At 38.9% G+C, this 23,301-nt stretch overlaps 1 protein-coding gene and 1 non-coding gene across 8 annotated transcripts in view; one reads left to right on the plus strand and one right to left on the minus strand.

Moving 5' to 3' along the window:
- The window catches only part of LOC117572602 (dopamine D2-like receptor), a 77,276-nt gene that overhangs the window by 27,762 nt on the left and 26,213 nt on the right, over positions 1-23,301 (plus strand). For 6 of the 7 annotated variants that reach the window (XM_034255575.2, XM_034255557.2, XM_052002254.1 and 3 more), the window contains exons 2-4: positions 49-123; positions 16,823-18,334; positions 19,525-19,715. In XM_034255575.2, coding sequence (XP_034111466.1) covers positions 17,005-18,334; positions 19,525-19,715 — 1,521 coding nt within the window. In that variant the 5' untranslated portion in view covers positions 49-123; positions 16,823-17,004. The remainder of the gene's footprint in view (positions 1-48; positions 124-16,822; positions 18,335-19,524; positions 19,716-23,301) is intronic. The other variant, XM_052002242.1, reaches the window with a different exon arrangement.
- Positions 9,630-9,701, minus strand: Trnap-cgg (transfer RNA proline (anticodon CGG)). The gene has a single exon. It is a non-coding gene; the product is annotated as a tRNA-Pro (tRNA).

The following is a 23,301-nucleotide window of genomic DNA, read 5'->3' on the forward strand; positions in this document are numbered from 1 at the left end:
CATTCAGTTTTTATTTGTTTGTTTTTGTCTTCTTTTTCTTTTTTGCAGACTAAATACTTTGGAATTTACTCACTTTGGATTGATCATCACGTAGATAGCAACGAGAGTGAAAGAAAGCAATTCGTAAGTATTAAATCGATTGTTTATGCTAAGACGGAATGCTTGTCGCCATTTTATTGCTGAAGCAGTGCATTAAGTTCTTAACTTGGCCTAGCCCTACTTCGCACTTCCCACTTCCCAATCAGCTTCAGTAACGACAACTTTTGTAACGGGGCCAACTCGTTTGCTTGGGGTTAATTAAAATACGAAATACACTTTGACAAAATGCCATTTAATCTACTCAGCTCGAACTCGAAAAGTCCAGGAGCAACAAAAAAAAAACAAATAATTCGAAACGAAATGAGAGGAAAAACCAGGCGGCAAATTAATTATGCGCATATTTGTGGGTTCAACATCACCCGAAAAAAAAAGAAGAAAGAAAGCAACAAAATTGGAGAAGGAGTGAAAAAAGGTTCACTTTGATTTGCATTTTTTGGCGCTTTCGAATTCGCCTTTTATGACATTAACCGCACCCTCTATTAATTACAACAACAATCTACTACTAATCAGAAGCGTAGGCTAAAAACACATTTCCTCCCACTCGCCTCGCCTCAACAGTGTGTCCAGAGAGAAAGAGTGTTTAATGAGCCGCTGAGCCGCATAATTTACCAAGTGTTAAGACTGTCATCGACGAGTCCTTTAATCCATTCATGGACAAATCCAATTGATCTAGCGGTCGATATGTGAACGTCTCTCTGGTTGTGCGGTTCTCAAAGTTATAGAACTTCATTTTCTACTGATTTTTATTAGATAAATAAACCGATTTTTATTGACAATCAATCAGTCAGGGAAAATTTCAGAAAATTATAAATTTATGATATATTTTTATTCATTTTATTTTGAGATGTAGCTTATAAATTGCATCTGAAGAAATTCCAAATAATTTTCAATGTAATTAAACAATTCGGATTAATTTCATTCAGAGAAAAAGTTGTAGGTAATCAGTTGGTTATTTATTTGTGCAAAAAGTGCTTGCCAAAAATGATTAATTCTTTGCGAAAATTGCATTGCGGCGTACCAAGATATGAGAGGAGGTGAGTCTGATTAGTGGGCGTGGTCTGGCAGATGATCTTCACAAAGATGGTTAAGCTTGCTTTGGCGTATAAATGCGTACTTCTACTCAACTGTTGCTAAACAGTTGTGTCGCTAACAAAGTAAGCTGCAGATAATCGTGTCTGAAAAAGTAGTTGTCAACAATTTTGGGGTAGGCGGCGGAAAGAGATATTGATGGGGGCGGATGTGTTAAGTGGGTGTGGTCAAGCATCAGAGCTTCACAAAGTATGACTCTGTGGTGACTGATAGGTGCAAAAAAGTGGCTGCAAAAAATGTTGTGATTTGTCTGTCACATGATGTGTGTGTGTTTGACTGTGAGTGGGCGAACCTGCTAAGTGGGCGTGGTCAGGCAATAGAGCATCACAAAGATTTTACTTCCTGCAATTACATCTATGTACTTATGCGTATGTGTTTCTTTGTAATCAATTGGATGGAACCTTAGACTTAAAGCTAGAAAATTATTTCTTAAGGGTAAAAAATTTACTTAAATTATTGCGAAAGAATTAACTTTCAAGAAGTGAAACTTTTTTAAGTGAATTCCCAGTCAGAATAAAGAATTTCATATGTCAATATTCGTGTATCGAAGCCAAGTGCAACATTTATTATTTGCCAAACTTTGAAATTTACTTACTTTATTTAAACTTAAGTTTGATGCTTAACAGATTTAATTGAATTTCAATTTGAAATCGCATTAAATTTGGTACTAAATTTTGAAAACTATGATGCTGGCTGGATATTGATGCTGATTTTGTGTGTGCGATATTGCAGAAGGGAAAGTTTTGAATTTTTGCAAAGCAATAAACACACACACAGACACACACACAGACGCATGCACACTAATGTAAATATAGTTATACATTCCTTTGTTGTGATGTTGTCCCCGAGGCGCTGCAGCAAATTCAATTTGGAATTTGCATGGCACAGTTCATTTGACAATACATAATGAATTTGGTTTGCTGAAATCGAGTCCAGCGGGCAAGCTTCGTCCCCGCCTCCATCCATCTAGCTGCTTTTATGATAGAGTGGGAGAAAGAGAGACGGGGAATGAGAGTGTGAGGGAGAGCGAGGAAAGGCGTTAAGTGCCATAAAACTGTCTTTAGCTTGGGCAAATGAACGGCACTTGGCTCGGACAATGGCCATGCTTATAGCACTCCAATACACACACGCACACACACGCACACACACGCACACACACAATGTACTATGTATGTAGTAATAAATTGCTGAGCCGCCTCACTCATTAAATATACATACATAGCATACAAGTGTATGGGTATATATGAATACATGCATGCATGTGCGTGTCTGTATATGCGTGTGCGTGTTCGTGTTCGTGTTCGTCTTCACGTTTAATTCAATAACGCAGCAGCAACTCGTTTGCCACGCCCACCACCAAACGCCCCACAGAAGGCACAGCGACAGTGGAACGTGCAGATGCAGCTAACTAGCTCTCTCTCTCTCTCTCTTTCGCTCTGTGTGTGATGGGCATGTTTTACGCTTGGTTTTTGCTGTTGCCGCCTGTCGCTTCATTTTCATGTTCGATGCCAGTCTTGACGCGTTCGAGCATGTCGAGGCATTCAATTTCTTATTTCTTTCTCGCCTCTTGTCACAAATTTTCGTGTGGTGTCATGTGTGGCATGCAACCTCCCAACATCTCTCTTTCTGTCTCGCTCTCTCTTTCTCTCTTTTCAAATAATTTCATTTTTGCGCTGTGCTTTTATTTTTCTGCAGGACATTCTGCAAACAACAAAACTTTTTGCTCTCATTATGAGTGCAGAGAAATTGTTCGTTTTTCTTGTTGTTTCTATCTTTGATATTCATTGGTCTCAAGTTCACACAATAACTTCATTTACAGGCAACTTTATAATAAATATATATATATATAAACATACTATATGTATATATAGTCACATGTACAGTGCGCACTGTCAGTTGAAGCACAAAGCTCGAGGCTGGGCAAAAATCTATTTAATGCAATTATTGTCAACATCAAATTGATAAAGTGCTCTCCACATAACGTTGCGACTGATTGAAACGTTTACTGGAACTGGAACTGGAATTGGAAGTGTGCCATGCTGGAAAACTGGAAGTGGAACTCTTACAGTTCACTATTAGTTTAAGTAAAACTCTATTTAATGCAATTATTGTCAACATCAAATTGATAAAGTGCTCTCCACATAACGTTGCGACTGATTGAAACGTTTACTGGAACTGAAATTGGAAGTGTGTCAGGCTGGAAAACTGGAAGTGGAACTCTTACAGTGCACTATAAGCTTAAGTAAAACTCTATTTAATGCAATTATTGTCAACATAAAATTGATAAAGTGCGCTCCATAACTGATTGGAGAGTTTACTGGAACTGGAAGTGTGCCAGGCTGGAAAACTGGAAGTGGAAAGCTCTTCCAGCCTTTGCACCTGGCTCACACACACACACGCACACTTCAAAGCTCGCCCAAGTTGGGCCCTAAAATTAATTACCAGTTAGAACTGCGCACACCAACCACAAGATACTTTCTCTGCCTTATCGGCAACTGTGCGAAATTTCATAAATTTCAACGAGGGAGACCGAAAAATTGGCCCACTTCATAGGCAAACAGAAAGTTGGAATCATTAAAAATAAAAAAAAAACACAGCACACAAAATGTTCTACGCAAAACTTTTACAAAAAGCATTAAAATTTAAAAACAAATGAACAAAAAAAAAAGAACGAAACGAAACACAAAATTCAGAGAGAGAAAGAAGGAGAGGGACAACGGACCGCGTCATGGACCATGGTTAAAATATTGGAAAATTTTGCAGCATATTACGATACTATATATATATCGTATATATAGTATATATGGCGCACATTCCATATTCCCAGCAGCCTGTTAATAATTCGTTTTGTTTCTACCTTGCGGTTGAGGAACTTTTCTCTTCTCTGCTGCCGGTTTTTTTCTATTTTGTGATTTTTGACCAAAATGTTAATAATTGGCATTGCTCGGCCATAGCTCAGAGCGAGGGGCAGGGGCAGAAGAAGAGAAGAGGAGAAGGAGGCTTTTTTCCATAAATTGTTTCGGAAATTACTGTTGTACCGCCAGGCCGACCATTGGCCGACTTTGGGACTTTGAAATTGATTACAGTTCATTTCATTTTTCGGGCTTTGTTTTCGCTCAACCACCAATTCAGCTCCCTCTCCCTCTCCCCCTCCATTCGTCCATTCGTCCTTGTCATATTTGCTGACCATTGACGTGTATCGCTGCGTTTCACTTCGATTATCCACATTTTCCACAATTTTCATTTTCATTTCTCGTTTTCATTTGCATTCGCATTTGCATTCGGCATTTGTTTATCTGCGCAGTTATTGCTCTTATTTTTTTACTTAAATGTACTTTCATTATTATTATTAGTATTATCCTTATTATTATTAATATTATTACGATTAATGCCGAGCTTATGCATGCAATTTAAAATTTCACATTTTACCTGATTTCATTTGTTTCGATTTTCGTTTTACTTCAAATTTTACATTACTAAACTTTCTTCATGCTTTAATGCTGATAATTAAAGTAAAATACTCGTATGCATTATTGTATTTGATGTTTAATCTAGACAATTGGCTAAATCTATTCAAATAAGAACAACAATTGCTTTTTAAATACTTGGCGAGTGTTTGCACGTAATTGAATAAATTATGCATTGCGTGCTGTATCAATGCTCGTTAATTATTAAATAATTAAGTGCAATTCCCAGGCGGAAATTTAATTTGAGATGCACAAATATATATTTAGTAAATCGAAATTAAAATTTAAAAAGGTTAATATGAATGAAAGTATATAAATACTTTAATAACAATTCATATTGCGACATTTATTTAGTTTGTATACTCGCAAGGGTAATATAACTTTTTGCCTGATGAAGGCATCTTTGACTATATAAAGTATATATATTTTTGATCAACTTCAACAGACGAGAACTCTGCCTGAGTCTGTCTGTCTGCAAACGGATCTTTCTTGCTTTGGCTGACAATATGGTATATTTTGTACTCTATGGTATATTTTAAATTTAGTACAATATCGGCTCATACTTGTAAGTATGTGCTTTGGTATATATTAGCATTTTTGCAATATATTTTTGGTATGCTTGCAGAATCTGGGTATTTCACTTTCTTACTTGACACTAATAAATTCTCAATTTAGTCTTCAATTTTGAAGTATGCGATGCCACTTCTTGAACGTTTTAAATGCTCTAAATTGTGGTGTTAATATGTATATAAAATATTATGCTTGCAATTGTTTATTTAGCAATTTTAGTTTATTCATGGGACTGCAAAAGATATTTACATACATATGTTTATTTTCCATAAACGTATCAAAATCAATGAAAATAAAAGTCACTTTCTCCCCTCTTTCTCTCTCTCTCTCTCTCTCTCACTCCTTTTCGATTTTATCCTTTCATCTCAAACTCCAATTCGCTCAACTCCTGCTGCCCTAAAGCTAAATTGTGTAATAGGTTTTGCGTATTATGCGCATTTAATTGGAGTTTTCGTTGCTGGATTTGTTTTCGCATTTCGCTTTCGCATTCGGTTTCGCTTTCTCTTTTCCGTTTTGCGTGCCAATGTATGTGTGTGAATTCAATTGAATAAGCTGCAATAATTGCATAAGTTTGATTAGTTGGATAAGTGGTTTTATTTGAAACGCCAGCCACGAGTCCAATTAATTAACCCAACTTAGCTCCAGCGAAATTGATCTATTCTTTAACTTATTCCATATATTTGCATTCTTTAGGTAATAATATAATATTTTAAAAAACTAAATTGTAATATTTAATTTACATAATTTTCTGTGAAGCGAATTCTCTTTTAATAATGAAATTGTTTCTTTCGTTATAAGCAATTGAAACAGTACACGGGATAATAAGCATATCTAAATAATTTGTCGCCCAATTTTCAATTACTCATATCGATCTAAAGGCGAAATAAAACAAAAACAATGTGCGTAAGCAAAGGCTACTTCAAAGCGAATTTCATAGTTATTTCTGTGGAATTTTCTTCTTCAGTGGAATGTGGAAAGAGTTTGTCCCGAATTACTCGAATTTAAACCTAAACGAGGCAAAAGTTTAGTATATTTCATCAGTTAAAACATATGCGATGAAACACTAGAAAAAGGTTTTTAAATTGAACGCAAAATAAATGTTGTTAAAGACTTTAAAATGCAGCTAAAGAAACTGTTTGAGTTGATTAACTTGTTGGCTTGATGTGAGCATCTTTTTTTAATCGAGATAAATTCGCAAAGAGAGTTAAGAAATGCACGCAGCTGCAGCAAGCTCTAAACAAAGTGAACTCCAAATCCAACTCCAACTTTAGCTTTGGTCGATTGCAACCAGCACCTTTGACTAATTTGCGTCTGATTATTTGGGCAACCTTGTTGCTGTCGATGACAACAACAACGTCGACGACGATGTCGATTACGATCGCAATGACAATGCCCATGAGGGAAGCTTATTCAAATAAATTTGGGTGGCTCGTCACTGCTGCCATGGCGGTCCATTTAATTGTAGGCTGAATACAAAGAAAAAAAAACCAAACATACACATATAGCAACAAGGGTTGGGTTTGTTTAAGGAAACAAGAGAGGGAGAGAGAGAGAGGGAAGCGCTTGTATTTTTAGTGGCATCTAATGAAGTTGCCCGCTAGCTGCTGCTGAAGGCAGCTGGCAGACAAGCTAGCTGAAAAAGGCGAATGCGGAATGTGAATTTGAGCAGGAGCAGAAAGAGAAGGCCATGCAGAGGGGCAAACGGGGTGTGGCACTGGTTTTAGGGGCGCAGAGTAACAGCAGTTGTCTAGGACCCTCATTTATTTTCACTTTAATCAAAGTGAACGGCAGCAACGTTGACGATGCAGGGCGTCAGGACAGCAGGACAGCAAGGATGGCAGGTCGGCTGGTTGGTTGGTTGGTTGGTTGGTTGGCGAGCCCAACGTTTGCTCAACAAATTTTGCTGCCTTCCCAAAAGAATTGTAAAGCGTAAAATAACAAAGACAAGGAAGAGCAGAAGTGAAAGCAACAGCGGCAACGGCAGCAAAAAGTGTATTAGTAGTTGTATTTTACACGTTATCCTTTCTGCGTGGGCTGGGGCCAGGGCTCAATTGTGGCAGCAGCAGCGAACGTGGCGAAACAAAAGCACAACAGACGCGCCGTGACGACGGTGGCAAAGAGATTCCCCAGACCCAAGTGAGCCAGATGAAAAAGTAAGCTAATTAGTTAATGAAAGATATTTTCCATTGTCTTCGGCAGCAGCAGCGGCAAAAAAGGAAATGCGCAAACTTTGATCGAAAGCTGCGATCTCTGTGTATGTGTGTGTGTGTGTGTGTGTGTGTGTGTGTGTGTGTGGTGTGAACGAAGCGTTGAGCGAAACCTTCGTTCAATTATTTAAATGAAAATGAATAAAAAAGCGAAGAAAAAAGTGTTGCCTACTTTTAGGCATGGCCTGCAAATGAGCGCAGCTCAGCTTCGTTGTTCGTGTGCGCCACATCTTCATCTCCGCAATTGGAGTGTGTGTGTGTGTGTGTGTGTGTACACAATTCATCGCATGTTCATTGTGCGGCAATTGTGGCCTTTTACCTGCCCCACAGTCAAGCTCCCGCCTCGCTTCCTTCTCGCTTCTCGTCTCGCTGCTTTACACGTCAATCGTGGGCTCCTTTGTTGGGCAATTTCGCCGTCCGCTGCTCATTTTCCATTGCTGCTACTTTCTTTGTGTGTATGTGTGTGTGTGTGTATGAGCCGCAATGTGCAGCATAATTCCGCATCCATTTCACCCCTCCCTCCGCTCACTTATTCCCTAGCAGCAGTGGATTGGTTTTGTTGTTGCTCTTTCTGCTGGTCCGCTGCTCATTTGCGTGGTCAACGGCGGTTGGTTGCACCCTTTTGTAATGCAAAAATGTTTTGCTTCAATAAATTATGAACTTAAAAAAAAGAGCCGCTGGCCCACCACAGAGTTACTTAAAGTCTTATTTTGCTTCTTTTGACCACAACACAAGCCGTTGAATTTAATGTATACTCAAAAATATATATATATATATATATATATTTATTTTATTCACATTTTCATTCGATGGTTATGCAGTTAAAGTATAGGAGTATTATACCTTTTAGCGCAACGAAATCCGGCATTACATTTGCCACTGCAACAATGCGAGTCTTTGGTACAGGCGCGTCCATTCTGGTGGCATCTTGCTGTCGCTTTACTTGCCACACTCAATAATAGAAGACAGATTAACCACAGAGAATAATTCATGTTGTCAACTCAATTAGAGTTTTAACAATGATGCATAAATATACAAAAAAAGATTTATTCATACGAATCAAATGCTTTTAATATGCAGCTCAAAGCAATTCGTTTCAATTGGTTAACAAATTGCTAGAAATTGTTACGTATTGATCGAGACTATATATACATATATGTATGTACATATATTTTCTGTACCGTGAAAACTCTGAAAAGTACTCAGCAAGTATTTACTGTACTTTGGTTCACTTCAGCTGTTTAACAACTCTTTAATGCATAACAAACTTTCATTTCTAGCGCACGATCGCTGTTTGCTTTACATCGATTAGAAAGAGATGGCTGATAGCTCCAGCAACCAAGGTTCGAGCGAGAAAGGTAGATTAAGCTAATGCTTTGCGCTGTTTGCCAAAAATTATTCGCCAGCTTTCTCTCATTTTTGGGCTATTCTATTTATATATGTAGTACATTTTTTTTGGGAGAGTTTATTTCTGTTCATGTTGTTTTTTTTTTTTGGTGGAGAATTTGTGGGCGCACTTTGGTTTTATTATTATGATTATAACGTTTTATGCTTTAAAATTGCTACAAAATGACAAGGGAAGCCTTAGTATCGCATCGCAGAGCGTCGTTGCTAAGCAGAAAATTGAGCGTGCAATTTGGCTTTTCTTTTCAATAATTTTCCATTAGACAAGAAAACGAGCAACAAAAGAGCGCACGACAATGGTTCACACACAAAAAAAATATAACAGGAGCTGTGGCAGGAATACAGCAGTAGCAAAAAAAAAGGGGCAAGCCAGTTGATGCAGGGAACAGAACAGCAAGGCTAGGGCGTAAAAAAAATAGGTTTGGGGGAAGAACGGATAAATGGCGCGTAGTACACACACATACACACACTCTCCCACACAACTCATGTAGGGTGTTATATATATTCACAAATATATGTATATACATATATAGTATAGCATCGATGCGGACACGGCGCGAACGTTGCCGACGACGACACTTCTGGTTCAGTGAAGCATAAGAAATTCTCGAATGAATCGCTCCGTTGACGCTTGAGTAGACTTGAAGCGATAAGCGGTTTTTGCGCCATATACAAAAATATATTTTGCTCTAGTCGCGCATCCGCTTGTGAAGCAATAGCAACAACAACAACAACAAAATAGAAATATATATATAGAGTGCAAAAAAAAAAAAAAAAAAGAGCCAGAACCCTTGGGCTCGTCCGGGAGTTGAACCCGGGACCTCTCGCACCCGAAGCGAGAATCATACCCCTAGACCAACGAGCCGTGTTGTCGACCGCTTGCTGATTGAGGCATATGGACAAAGCGAGAGAGCGAGACAGCAACAGAGAGTTGCAAATTAAAAAGGGTTAAATGCATACAAACAGAGAGAGAGAGAACACGAAAGCGAGAGAGCGAAGATAGCGATCTAGTGTACGAGAGAAGAGCGCACGTTAGTCCAACTCATAACTCATACGCAGCGTTCGCCGCCCCCAAAAGTTAACGCATAAATTTCAATTGTTCACACGCTTTTTTTTGGGACGCTTGGGACTTGTGACTAATAGAAATGGAAATAACCAAATGTCATGCTGAGTCACAAGCAACAACAGCAACAACAACAAATGCGAAGACAACACACAATACTCGGTAATAAAGCACGTTGCCCATGTCAAGCCAGACAGTCTTTCCGTTTTCTTTCTCCTTTCGCTACCTTTTGAGCTACCTTCTAGGTTCTAGCTGCTGCTTTGCGGTTTGTTTATTGACACTTGTCAGGTGTTTTTTTTTTTTTTGTGTGTGTTTGAGCTGGGCGCTTAAACTTTGGCAATTGCCTTCTATTTGCTGCCAACTGCATAGTTAACAAGCATATGTCATAGCAACGCCTACAGCAGCAGCAGCATCAGCATCAGCATCAGCAGCAGCAGCAATAGATGGAATAGCAACAGTATCCATTGCTGTCGAGCTGACACAGAGAGAGAGAGAGAGAGCCATAAAATTTATCTTGCGACAGCTGCTCAGGCCGCAGGCAATATTTAGAGTGTGTAGCGCACACATATCGCTGGACTGTATCGCACACACATACACACACACACACACGCTTGTAGTGGCCAATGGAATAGCGTTTGGCTCTCGCCTTTGGGCTACATGTGTCCCAAGCGCATGCACGCGCTAACTAAATCGGAAACCAATTTGCTTATCGCCGTCCTCCATCAGCATGTGTGTGTGTGTGCGTGTGCGTATGAGTGTTTGTGTGTGTGTGTGTGTGTGTGTGTGTGTGTGCCAACTCAATTTGAGTTAAACGCTCGGCTCAAAAACTGTGAATGTGGCACGTAGAGCTGAAGCAGACGTTAAACATCATAATAAATACATCGCAATGCGACGCAATGCAGCTAAAAATATTATAAATTAATTGCCACACATTCGCACACAGAGGACACAGCAGCAAGGGATGAAGAGGAAAGGAGAGGAGAGCAGAGGAATAGAGAAAAAAGGATGAGGATCAAGCGGGGTCATGGCCTCTAACCTTCCAACCGTCGAGCCAAACGACAATTTTTGCTGACAAACTTTATACCAATTGTTTGCCTTACTGCGCGCAGTGTGTGTGTGTGTGTGTGTGTGTGTGTGTGTGTGTGTGTGTGTGTATGTGTGTGTGTTTTCGTTGTTGTTTTTCGCTGCTAACTCGCATGCGATGAGTGCCGCAACGCGGCGTCGAAAATAATTACACTTGCTGATTTATTGAGTGTCGTGGTTGTCGTGGCTGGCAAAAGGAAAAGGAAATGCCGCCGCCTCTCCCCCTCTCCCTCTCTCTCTCTCTCACTCTCTCTCTTGTCGCTTCCACCGGATGTTGTAAATGAGCCGCGACATTGCGACTGCAACGACGTCATAAGTTTAGTCCGCTCCACTGAAATGCTGAAATGTACCGAATACGCCACATAACTAACCCGCCAACTAATTAGTTTTGAGACTGTTCGCTTGCTCCATATGCTTCAGCATATTGGAGAGAGAATTTTGCGATTTGCGTCTCTAGGGAATAACTTAAAGATACTTTATGCAAAGAATAAAATAGTTTGGCAAAAGGCAACTAAAGTTGAAAGCAGAACATTTTAAAGCACAGCTAATAAATTTTATAGCTAAATATTAGAATTCGAGAAATCGATGTATATTTTTGCACACTTAGAACATTAAGTATTTGGTAATAATACATTTTTTATTTAATAATTTGTATAGACGCAACAACTCGGATGAATTCTGTTATTGAACTGATGTTTATTTCCATTTTCTATTCTTATATTTACTCACGAGTACTTAACATATTGTACACTCAATTTAATAATATACAATATTTGGAACGTTTGTGATGTGTCCAAAATTGATCAACTTTTGCTTAGTCAATTTGTTAATACTTAAACCTTATTATATTTCCAATAATATATGGAAAGTTTATACGGTTTTTGCTTTGTAAATTTATAAATATAATACATATTTAAAAATTTTAATATTTGTGATAAAATGAGCAAAATTTCGGAGTATTATGTCTGCTATTTAATACGCGACTTTTTGTGGAATAACGAAAAAAGTATAAATTTCAAATAAAATATGTTTAGACAGCAAGCAGCTAGAGGAAGCTCATTAGCTCAGCCTTGAGCTTGCGAATTATGTTCGAGTTTGGAGCGTATTTTGCTGCATGCCCAAAAGGAAGACAATGTCAGGTTGAGCATAAAGGCAAAGGTTATTGCTAAAGGACCCCTGAATGATTTCCATTTGGCTGAGAATGCAAAGAGTGCGAGTATGAATGCGTTTGAATACTCAAGTCATGGTTCGCTCTCTCTCTCTCTCTCTCTCTCTCTCTCTCTCTCTCTCTCTCAATCTCTTTGCTCTCCTTTGAGTGGATGAATGGAATGAATATGTCAGAGATTTTGGAGACGAGACTGAAGCCAGTTCCATCATAATGCCATTAGTATGGCAACAAGGCTGATTAGTATGGCAGAGAGACAAAGCAATTCCAGGGGCAACAACAAACAACAAGTCCAAATTATGTGGTAGCATGCCATTTAGCCTTCTTGTCGGCCGGGTCGATCTCGGGGTTTGGCTTTCGCTTTGGCTTTCGCTTTAGCTCTTGGGTAAGGGTCTCTCGGATGGATGGATGGATGGATGAATGGATGGAGTGAGTACCAGCAGCAACAGGAAATGACACTCTCACACTCTCTGCGCTTAGCGTTGCTGAGGCAATAAGTTGTGGCGCCTCTCCGACTTTCGCCACTTCCTGCCGCTGTCTGCGCGCCGCATTGTTGCTGCTCGGTTGTCATCGGATGGCGTGCGGTCGTCGCATATTCAAAAGCATCGCTCAAGCGAAAGTGAAATTAATTACACAACTTGAGTTCAGTTCAAGTTCGGTTCCAAGTTGACTCTGATTCGTGTACTTTTCCTTGCCGCTGGCGTAATTAATGAAAAAATCGTGCACACACACACACACACACACACATCTAGCTTTAACTCCAGATTTCCTACAATTTTACTTTGCTTTCTTTTTTTACTTTAGCTTCGTTTCGTTTCTTTAGTTTCTTTCGTGTTCTTTCCATCTCGCCTGCTTGTTTGCGTATTGCGCCAAAATTTCATTAGAGCCAACCATTTCCTCTTCTTTTAGTTTGAGGGGAAATCGCCTCCCTTTCCCTTTCCCCTTCCCCTTCCCAATCCCATTCTCTTCCCTTGTCAGGCAACTGCCAACTGGCAGCTGGCACGGATTTTGATGTGGCACGTCTCTGCGGTAACCGTATCCATCTGTTGGCATCTCAATGTGAGCAACTACAACACTACAACTACAGCAACAACAACAAGTACACAGACTATATTTAGTTGCGTCTAAGGCAAAGTGCCACACACACAGCACCACACACATTCATTATGTATACGCCTAGTAAGCACGCACACCACGACACGCTTACGATCGCATTATGCGCACATTTGATGAATCATTTTGACACTCAACCTAAGAACACTTTGAGTCGCATAAGTCGTGCTCCCGTATGCGAAGCTTGCCTCGATAACTAATCGCTCAGCTCGCAGCAAAACTCTCGCACAGTCTCTCGCATTTAGGAGTTAAACCAGCTTAGATATTTACGGCAAAGATGTCGCAATTTATTACAATATATATTTTAAATTTCTGATAATAAAGCAGTTGTTGCTGCCACGTCGAAATTAGTGGGAATTTACAACTTAAGAATTAAATTGAATACTTGTTTAAGAGTAAGTTTGAATTTAATTCTCTTGTGATGCCAAATGAATATCTATTGTTTTGCAATTTTCACATTTACTGAATAGCATTGAAGGAAGTATTTATTTACAATGAAAAAGTTGGAATATTTGGAAGATACCTTAATATATAACTGACAGTAAAGAGCTAACTTATTCATTTAAAAATAAAACGCTGAGAACAACTGATTTAAATAAGAAATAATTTTGTAATATTTAGTCTCTCAATAATATAATATGTTTATATATTATTAAATATTTATTTAATAGGTAGTTTTGCAATACTTTTTAAACAAATTCCTTTCTTTGATTTCAATTATTTGAGCGACTCAAAATATCTATTGCGTAGCTTATTTCATTTATACGTTCAATGAAGTAAAATAATGTATATAAGTAAGTGGAAATTTCTAAATTTCTTTAGCAGCGCCTTGAAGTAAATTGTAACAGCTTTTTATTACTTTACTGCTGACTACAACTATCTCGAAAAAGAATAAATATCTAAGTGTTGCAATATTTAGTCCTTTTTTTATATGCTTATTATACCCGCTAGTCATAGGGTAGAAGTGCTTAGCTCTTATTGAAAATGGGTAGCGGGTATCTCACAGTCGATCACTTGTTATTTTATTACATTTATAGATAAATATTTCAAATTCGCTTTAACAAAACATCAATCACAACAGCATAATAATGTTTTGCCTTTAAACTGTCCAAGGAAGTCTGTGACACTGTGAGTTGACTCATCAAATTCGTGCGATTAATCGATACTCAAATGACCTATAGTGTCCAATGAAGGGGATGACTATAAAGCGCAGTTGGGGAGCAAGTAATTGAAGGTGGAAATATTAGATTTGCCCCATTTGCTAAGCTACGCTCAAGCTCTGGCTGACTTTCGACTTCAAAACGTTGAAGTCTTGAAACGAAATAGGCAACAGATGAAGGAGACCTGATCTAGATCAAGATCCAGGTCAGAGGGACGAGTAAATAACGTAGAAGTCGCACATTTCTAGTAGGTGCTCAGACAATGGCAGCTCTCATTAGGTCATAGCGAACCATCTTTTAATTATGGGCCAATGACTGAGACGGCTTTAATCAGCGCCAATTGGCAAATACAAAAGCGAAAATTGCAAAATTGTAGCGCCAAGAAGAAAGACGAAGGACGAAGGACAAATGAGGCGATGTTGCGCCCTCAATCTGAATCTGAACGTGAAGTGGTTGGCGTTAGGGTTGGGTTGGAGTTGAGTTGAGTTTCTCGTCTCTGCCTGGAAGATGGCAAGTGACGAAGAGAAGAGGAGAGGAGAGAAAGAGGAGGGGAAAGAGGCCAGTTTGCAGCAGCTGGGGGAAAAGTGACACACACAAAAACCTTTTGCTAACTTAATTAAATTATACAATTTTCACTGGCGCTTTTTGTAGAATAATTGGCAATAAATTGATTAAAGAGTTAATTAAACGTGCGGGGGGCCGGCAAAGTACACAGTTGGATAGATAATTGCATTGGCGCAAAAGGAAGCGTCAATTAGAGCAAGTACTCGCATGTGTGTGTGTGTGCGTGTGTGTGAGTGTGTTGTGTGTGCGTGTGTGTGTGTGTTGCCTTTTAAATGCATTTTCAATTACACTTGGGCAACAACTGCGCCTCCGGCCGTGTCACTTGCATTTCCGGGCAAATCTTGTTAATAATTTATATAAATTGTTTACTGCAATCGATTAATCGCATGCATGGCAAATTAATTACACATTTATAACTAATTTAATGTCATTACAAATGTTGATTGAATGCAGTTAATCTGCAAATTGCAAATTATAAATAACGATGTCCATTTTTTTTTATTTCTCTTTTTGTAAATCAAATTCAAATTGGTTGAATGCTTTAGCAGTTAATTCCACGATTCACGTTTATGAATAAGTAATAAATACATATTTTTTTACTAAAAAAAATAACTACACATATTTAGAACATACACAAGATTCATAGCACAAACGATTCAAGTTAAAAATAACTACGTGACAAACACAAAACAAATGAAATTGACGGCTTGCAAGCCAACGGCAATGAAAACAAACATGGCCATCGAACAAACGAATGTTGAACGAATGAACGAACGACAGCAGTAAATCGACTGCAAAAACTTGCTATGAAAAATGTCAAAGTGTCGATTTCCCCCCAAAGGGAAAACTGCTGTCAACAGCAGACTCAATTCGATCGTTACACAATTTGCTTACAGCAGCTGTCTGATTAAGCTGTTTGCTGCACACGACATTTGTGATTGTTCTCCAGCACAATTCGATCAATGATTACCGACGGCAAATCACAGAAAAATCAAAGAGCACAAATGGGTCTTTCATAAATATTGTTTCACGCCTAATGATAGCCTATGAAGGAATCTATGAATCTTTAACCCTTTTGAAACGAAATAAATTTTGGGAAAGTATTGAAGTTGTATTACACAGAATATGAAAATACATATTATACTAATACTTAACTATTTGGTGGAGATTAAACTATTCTTAAAGCTTTTTAGAAAATTACAATGTAAATTGAACGATTATCACTGCAACTATTTTTACTTTGGCTGTATCGTGAACTCATATCTTTAAAATAATGTTGTTATTCATTAGAGCTCTTAAAAAAAAAGACAGCAGGTCTTTAGCTAATTCAATTCTATGTTACCTAGATTTTCCTTTCTTTCAGTTCAATTTTCATTGTCTATCACTGAGATTAATACAGACTTCGCGTCGCTGAACTCTATCTAGACTTTCATTCCTCACACTTATCTCATTTATTCAACTATCGTCTCAATGACTGCGTTTAACGTTTGTTCAACTCCGTAAGAAATTGTTTGTTATTCCACAGAGAACGATTATCGGTTTATTGCTCAAAAGAAAGTGAAACAGACTTGCAGAAATTAAATGTGTTGGAATTGATTTTAAGCTTCAATTGTAAAACTCAATTGAAGTAATTCTATATTAATGAAATTTATATACTTTGACTGCAATAACTAAATGAGTTTTTAATATAAAGGTTTTTTTTTTAATTTTACCTTTTCTATATTCTATATTCTATATTCTATATTCATTCTATATTAATGAAATTTATATACTTTGACTGCAATAACTAAATGAGTTTTTAATATAAAGGTTTGTTTTTTAAATTTTACCTCTTACAGAGTGACTTGCAGCGCGATGCAGGCGATGCTTTGCCTTGTCGCAACTCATGCGGCGTGCAACACGCCCCTGGCACAGCCGCACTAGTGGGGCAAGGGCAAGGACAAGGGCGAGGCCAGAGAACGAGAGCGAGAGCTAGAGAGCGGTTGTAACGGTTTGTTAGCCCCAGCAAAAAGGACCTAGCATGGCTGCGGTGGCAGCCCCAACCGCAGCGGCGCTGTCTGCCACAGCAGCAGCAGCAGCAACGGCAGCAACAACAACAACAGCAGCCGCAGCAGCAACTGTGGCAGCAGCAGCAGCAACAACTGGCGCAACAATTGCGAGAGCCTCGACAACAACGTTGGCCGGAAAGTTGCTTGGCCATTTGCAGAACCGCACAGCCGAGCTGAATGTGGAGGATATTGGCAGAGTCCGCGTCAGAGGCGTTGGCGTTGGCCGAGGCGGTGGCAGCGACCGCGTCCCTGGCGATGATGATGCTGCTGACGATGATGATGTTGGCGTCGGCGTTGGCGTCGTCGTCGGCGGGGGAGAAGGCACCGACGACAGTGTGGATGTTGTTAGCTCCTCGACGCCCAACAGTTATCTGTCCCTTTACGATGAGGTGGCCAGCGCCCTAGATGAGACGCAGGCGGTCGAGGAGGATGAGGCGGCGGCGGCTGGCTATGCGTTGATCGATGACATTAGCGAATGGCTGTTGAGTGCTGCCGGTGGCAACAACCTGACCATCAGTGCAGGCACAACGCCAACATCCGTTAGCAACAGCGGCAGCAGTAGTTTAAGTAGTTTAAGCAACAGTGGCAGCAGCTCAAATGACACTCTCAGCTGGCTGTCACTGGACATCGCCGAGATGCAGAACACAACGCTCTCGAGTGCGGGTGCGAGTGCGAGTGCAAGTGGGAGTGGGAGTGGCAATAGCAGCAGCCTTTATGCGCTGCGCAACTTTGTCGAGCAGCAATTGAATGGCGGCGGCGACACGTCGCAGGACACACAGGACATTGCGCTGATTGATAGTGCCGAGGAGAGCGCTCTAGAGAATGTCGCCGATGGCGAAACGGATTACGGCATTCTCGGTAGCTTCAATGCGGCGGCCGAGGAAGCGGCAGCGGCGGCGGCGGCGGCGGGCAGCGATGTGGAACTCCTGCGGCGCACAGCAACGAGACTAACAAATCGAACGACAGTCACATCCAGCTACGATGCGGATGCCGTTTGGTTGGCGCAGGGCGCAGCAAACGCTGCCAGTGGCAGCGACTCCTCGGGTGGCGCTGGAGCTGGGACAGCGGGCACTGGCACTGGCACCGGTGGCAGCTCGTTTATGCTGCTGCTGGAGAACTTTAACGATTATTTTCCTAACTATAATGGTAGCACGGTTTCGGGCACAACAGTCGGCACTTCAACGGCCAGCAGCGTTCTCCTCGATCAGAATCTGACGAGTTTGTACATTGAGAACTATCGAACCAATTGCACGAATGCAACGCTCAATCTAACAACGGAATCCTGTCACGAACTCCGAGTGGGTGAGTATTATACAAAATTATAAAACACTAGCAATCACTGTTAACGCAGTGCAAGAAGAGAGATGTGATAAAATACTATTATTTTTAAACTTTATACTTTTTGAACTTTATGGTATCTTATTAATGTAATACAATATCGATATTTTGTTGGTATATTTTTGGTATATTTGTATATTTATATACGTTTTGTACTCTATTGTTCTTTTTGAATATAGTACAATATCGATATACCAAATATAGGCTTCAGTATATTTTTATATGTTTCGGTATATTTGTATATATGTTTATTTTTATACTTTGTGTACACTATGGTATATTTTGAATGTAGTACAACACTGGTATTTTGTTGGTATATTTTTGGTATATTTATATATGTATACTTTTAAACGTTTTGTACCTTGTTTATTTTGAATATAGTCCAATATCGATATACCAAATATTGGCTTCGGTATATTTTTATAGTTTTAGGTATATTTGTATATATGTTTATTTTTACACTTTTTGTACACTATGGTATATTTGGAATGTAGTACAACATTGGTATTTTGTTGGTATATTTTTGGTATATTTTTAGTATATTTATATATGTATACTTTTAAACGTTTTGTACCTTATTGTTTATTTTGAATATAGTCCAATATCGATATACCAAATATAGGCTTCAGTATATTTTTATAGTTTTTCGATATATTTGTATACCATATATGTTTATTTTTATACGTTTTGTACACTATGGTATATTTTAAATGTAGTACAATATCCTAATATCAAATATTGGCCTAGTTATATGGTTTCAGCATTTTTCTGGTATATTTTTGCGGTATATTTTTGGTATATTTGTGGAATATATTTTATAAAACAATACAATTTTAGAAAATCTACCATTTTGTATTATTTATATATTTATTTTACTTCTGTTTATTATGTTTTTGTTTAATGTTATATTATTTTATCTTATATTATCTTCTTATTTTAATTTGTTATCTTTTAATTTGATTTATTTTAAACAAATTTATGGCCTGTATTTTAGGCAACAAAACGAAACAAAATATACCAAACCTATTAATTTAAATACTTAAATTTTGCGTGCTTGTTTTTTTTATTGCTTTAAATTTGAACTATTTTATATTTGTAAGCTCTAATATTTTTATGTCAATATACTCACAAAGCCAACAATTTTTTCTTTATAGTGGACCACAATTATTGGGCGCTGATATTGATATTGTTTCCAATCCTAACGCTATTCGGTAACATTCTGGTCATCCTCTCCGTTTGTCGTGAGCGGTCGCTGCAAACAGTTACGAATTATTTTATAGTATCATTAGCCATAGCAGATCTGCTGGTCGCCGTAGTCGTAATGCCGTTTGCTGTTTATTTTCTGGTAAGTATTCTGTTAGCTGTTCTCAGCATTAAGATATATGGCCGCTCATTTACGCAATGGCCAGAGGGTGTGTCGATGTCAAAATCAAAATGCCAAATGCAAAATTGCCGGCAACTTGTTTACGGCACCACAGTTGGAAGAGGGATCCATTAGGTTGGTCGCAAAGCGAATACAGTTTTCTGGAAAATACATATTTCCTGTTTATTTTGCAGTTAAGAAACTATTCTACTTTATTTGTAATTATTTTATAATCTAACTACAGGGTGGTAGTAAGTCGAATACGCTCGAGTGCAGCCTCGACGTCTAACTAATTTTATCAAGTGTCTGGGGGCCATCTAATAAATAAACAAGCTCATAAATAACAACAAGAGGGACGCTTTAAGAGAGTGGATATTGTTTGTGTAGCCCTGGTTGGACCTGGGCGGGGGGCGTGGCAAGCCAAGCCAAGCAAACGCAAGGCAAAGCAAAGCAAAGCAAAGCCAAGGCAAGGCAATGCTCTTTACTAAATTGCGGCCATTCAAGCAATAACATTCAATTTTTGGCGGCCTAAGCATATAAATCAATGTGCATGTGCTCGCAAAAAATGAGAATGAGAAGTGGCAGAAAAGAAGAGAGAGGGAGAGAGAGACAGGAAGAGAGAGAGAGAGAGAGAGGCTTACTTATTTCCTTTGACTTAAGTCGACGTAGCTGTCATTCCATATGATTGATTGTTCGATTGACTGACTGACTGACTGTTTCCCACCCGAACAGTCTGTCATGTCTGCATCCGTCTCTCCGTCTCTCCGTCAAGAATTGTCTATCGATTCCGACTGCCTGCCGCTTTCTCCACTCTCTCTCCCCCTTTCTTTCTGTGATACATTAATGGAGAATGCGTCAGAGGCTTTTAGAATGCCGACAAAATCGATTGCGACTCCGATTCGCATTGCGATTGCGATTGCAGACGACGAGGTCTCAACGAAAAGGTGTTCGAATTGAAAAATTGTTGACTAAGGTCGGCAATTTAGGCTAATAAATTTGTGTCATTTCCTTGGAGAAAGTTTTATGCTTGTTTAACCCGAAATATATAAATAAATAAGCTGCAACATTCGTCAGACTGAAGAAGGGTTCATTTACAGTCGTTTTGCTTAACAGCATTTAACTTAATAAATAAATCAATTTAACTTAACTTATTCTATAAGGAACTAAATTTATAATATCGATACGAATTTGGCAATTCAATTAATTCTCGAAATTTCTTAATGAAAGTGGAAAAAACCATTATTATTATTACATTTGAGATTCGAATTTGACATAAAACTCGAATTAAACTTTTCATATTGGAAAGCAGAATGATTTTCTGATATCCACAAAATTCAATGTATTTTGTGGTATTCATTTGCATAGCAAAAGTTAAGATAAAGGTCAGCTTGTCATCCCAAGTCAATAAAACTCAAATTAAATTGCCAACTTCGATATTCGTATTGATTGATTTAAACTTTAAATAATTTGCATAGTCAGATAAAGTCGAGAACTTAAAGCAAGCAAGGGTCACTTAAATATTTCGATATGAAAATTCTAACAATTGTGTTCACTTTTGCATTTTTATTTTTGGTTACCTTTTCAAGTTGAATTTTTTAAATTAACATGAAATTTCACATTGAAATATTTTGTGTGCACGGAAAAAGAGAAAAACAAATTATGAAATTCTTGAATATGAAACAATGGAAAATCAAGCTTCGAGGAGCTGTTTTTGCTGCTCGGTATTCAGATTGCTGTCAACATTGAAGCGATATGGAATATCATATACGGTTATTGTAATATTTATGTACATTTAAATCAGCATGGCTCGACTCGACTCTGTGTTTTTTGTGTGACATTTGACAGGAGCTCAACGTTTGTCATGTTGCCCACAATTAATTGTGTGTTTATTTAACAAGTGTCTCCGCTCAAGTGTAGTTATAATAAATACAACAACAACAGCAACAACAGCAATAAGAGAAAACAAATGCCACATCATGCATACATATTTAATGAAAAATATAAATTGCAAATTGCGAGTGGCAAGTTGTGAATTGCGAATTGCAATTTGCAATTATAAAACCCAAACATTTGTTACACGCGTAAAAAGCTAACTGTCGCGTCCGTCGCACACAATCGTCGTAATTAAAACGCTCGAAAGTCAAATGAAATTAACAAAAGCCGCACGCCAACTGGCAGATCGAAAGAAATGCGCGAAAGCGAGCGGGCGAGCGAGCAGAGCCAGAGTCAGAGCCAACAATTGGCTGCCTGTTGACAATAATTAATGTGCGAAACTTTTTACATGCGAATAGAGTGCAATTTGCTGCAAATATATTTTTCAAACGTTTTGCGAAATTGCATTTGTACGTTGCTTGTCGCGCTCGCGTTGTTCGTTGCTCGCTGTTCCTTGTTTCGTTTTGCGGGTTAATCTTCGCTGACAAGCGCAGTCAGAGTCACAAAGTTTGCAACTTGCCAACGACTTAAGTCTGTCCTTTGAAAAGATTGAGAAATTAAGTGGAGCTGTCAGCATGATTAAAATACGTTTCTACCAGCAGAGGAAAGTATTGATTAATTCACTGACCACATTGCGTATACGCAATTACTGCAATTAGCCAAGCTATTTAGTACATCTTTAACTTGTGCACACTTGTGCGTATACGCAATATGACACTTAAATGACAGCCACAAATATTTAAGCATAGACCAAGCATCCGCCTGTTGCGGCTTTACATACATACATACATATTGTATATTTATATGTGTATGTATATGAATGGCTTTCAGTCGACGGCAATGACAGCTCATTTAATTTCATTTTGATCATTAAATTGACACTCACCCAACCGACAGCCCGCCCGAAGCTGCTTTATCAAAAGACCGACCGCCTGCTGCGTGTTGATTTTCTAATACCGTTCGCCATTCACCAAACACCATACAGCATAACACCCACACACACATACACTCACACATATACACACACTTACGCATAGTGGCAAATTAACTTGTCATTAAATGCGCTTCGCCTTCCAATCGGACGACGATGTCGACGCTTTCTCTCTCTGCACTTGTGTCTGTGTGTGTGCATATGTCAGGTGCTAATTAAGCTTTGCACACACACACACACAAAACTGGCAGTCGAACAGAGAGACGGACACAAATACACATTCAGCATTGAGTATAGAGAGTTTATATGTGTATAGAAGTACATTCAAATGGAGTCATGTTGGCGTGTCAGGTGCAGGGCACTGTATCAACTCTATAGCAACAACAACAAGTGGCGGAAACAACAGCAGACAGACAGACAGACATAGAGAGAGAGAAAGAGAGAGCGAGTGAACATTTGGGAGACTGGCATTTGCTGGCAGGCAACACTGACGAAGTGTTACACCAGCTGCGACGTGCTGAACATGTCAACACACACACACTTACACACTTGCAACTAAGTTTGTGGCAAATAGCCAAGGGTAGAAGAGCGTATCCCATTATGTGCACTGCGAGTGTTGAATACACGCATTACACGTTGCATTGACAACGTCACCTTCCACCTACGCAACTACTACTTCAAATCGATCAAATTAATGGCATAATT

Source organism: Drosophila albomicans, chromosome X (genome assembly GCF_009650485.2).
Source record: "Drosophila albomicans strain 15112-1751.03 chromosome X, ASM965048v2, whole genome shotgun sequence".
NCBI lineage: Eukaryota > Metazoa > Arthropoda > Insecta > Diptera > Drosophilidae > Drosophila > Drosophila albomicans.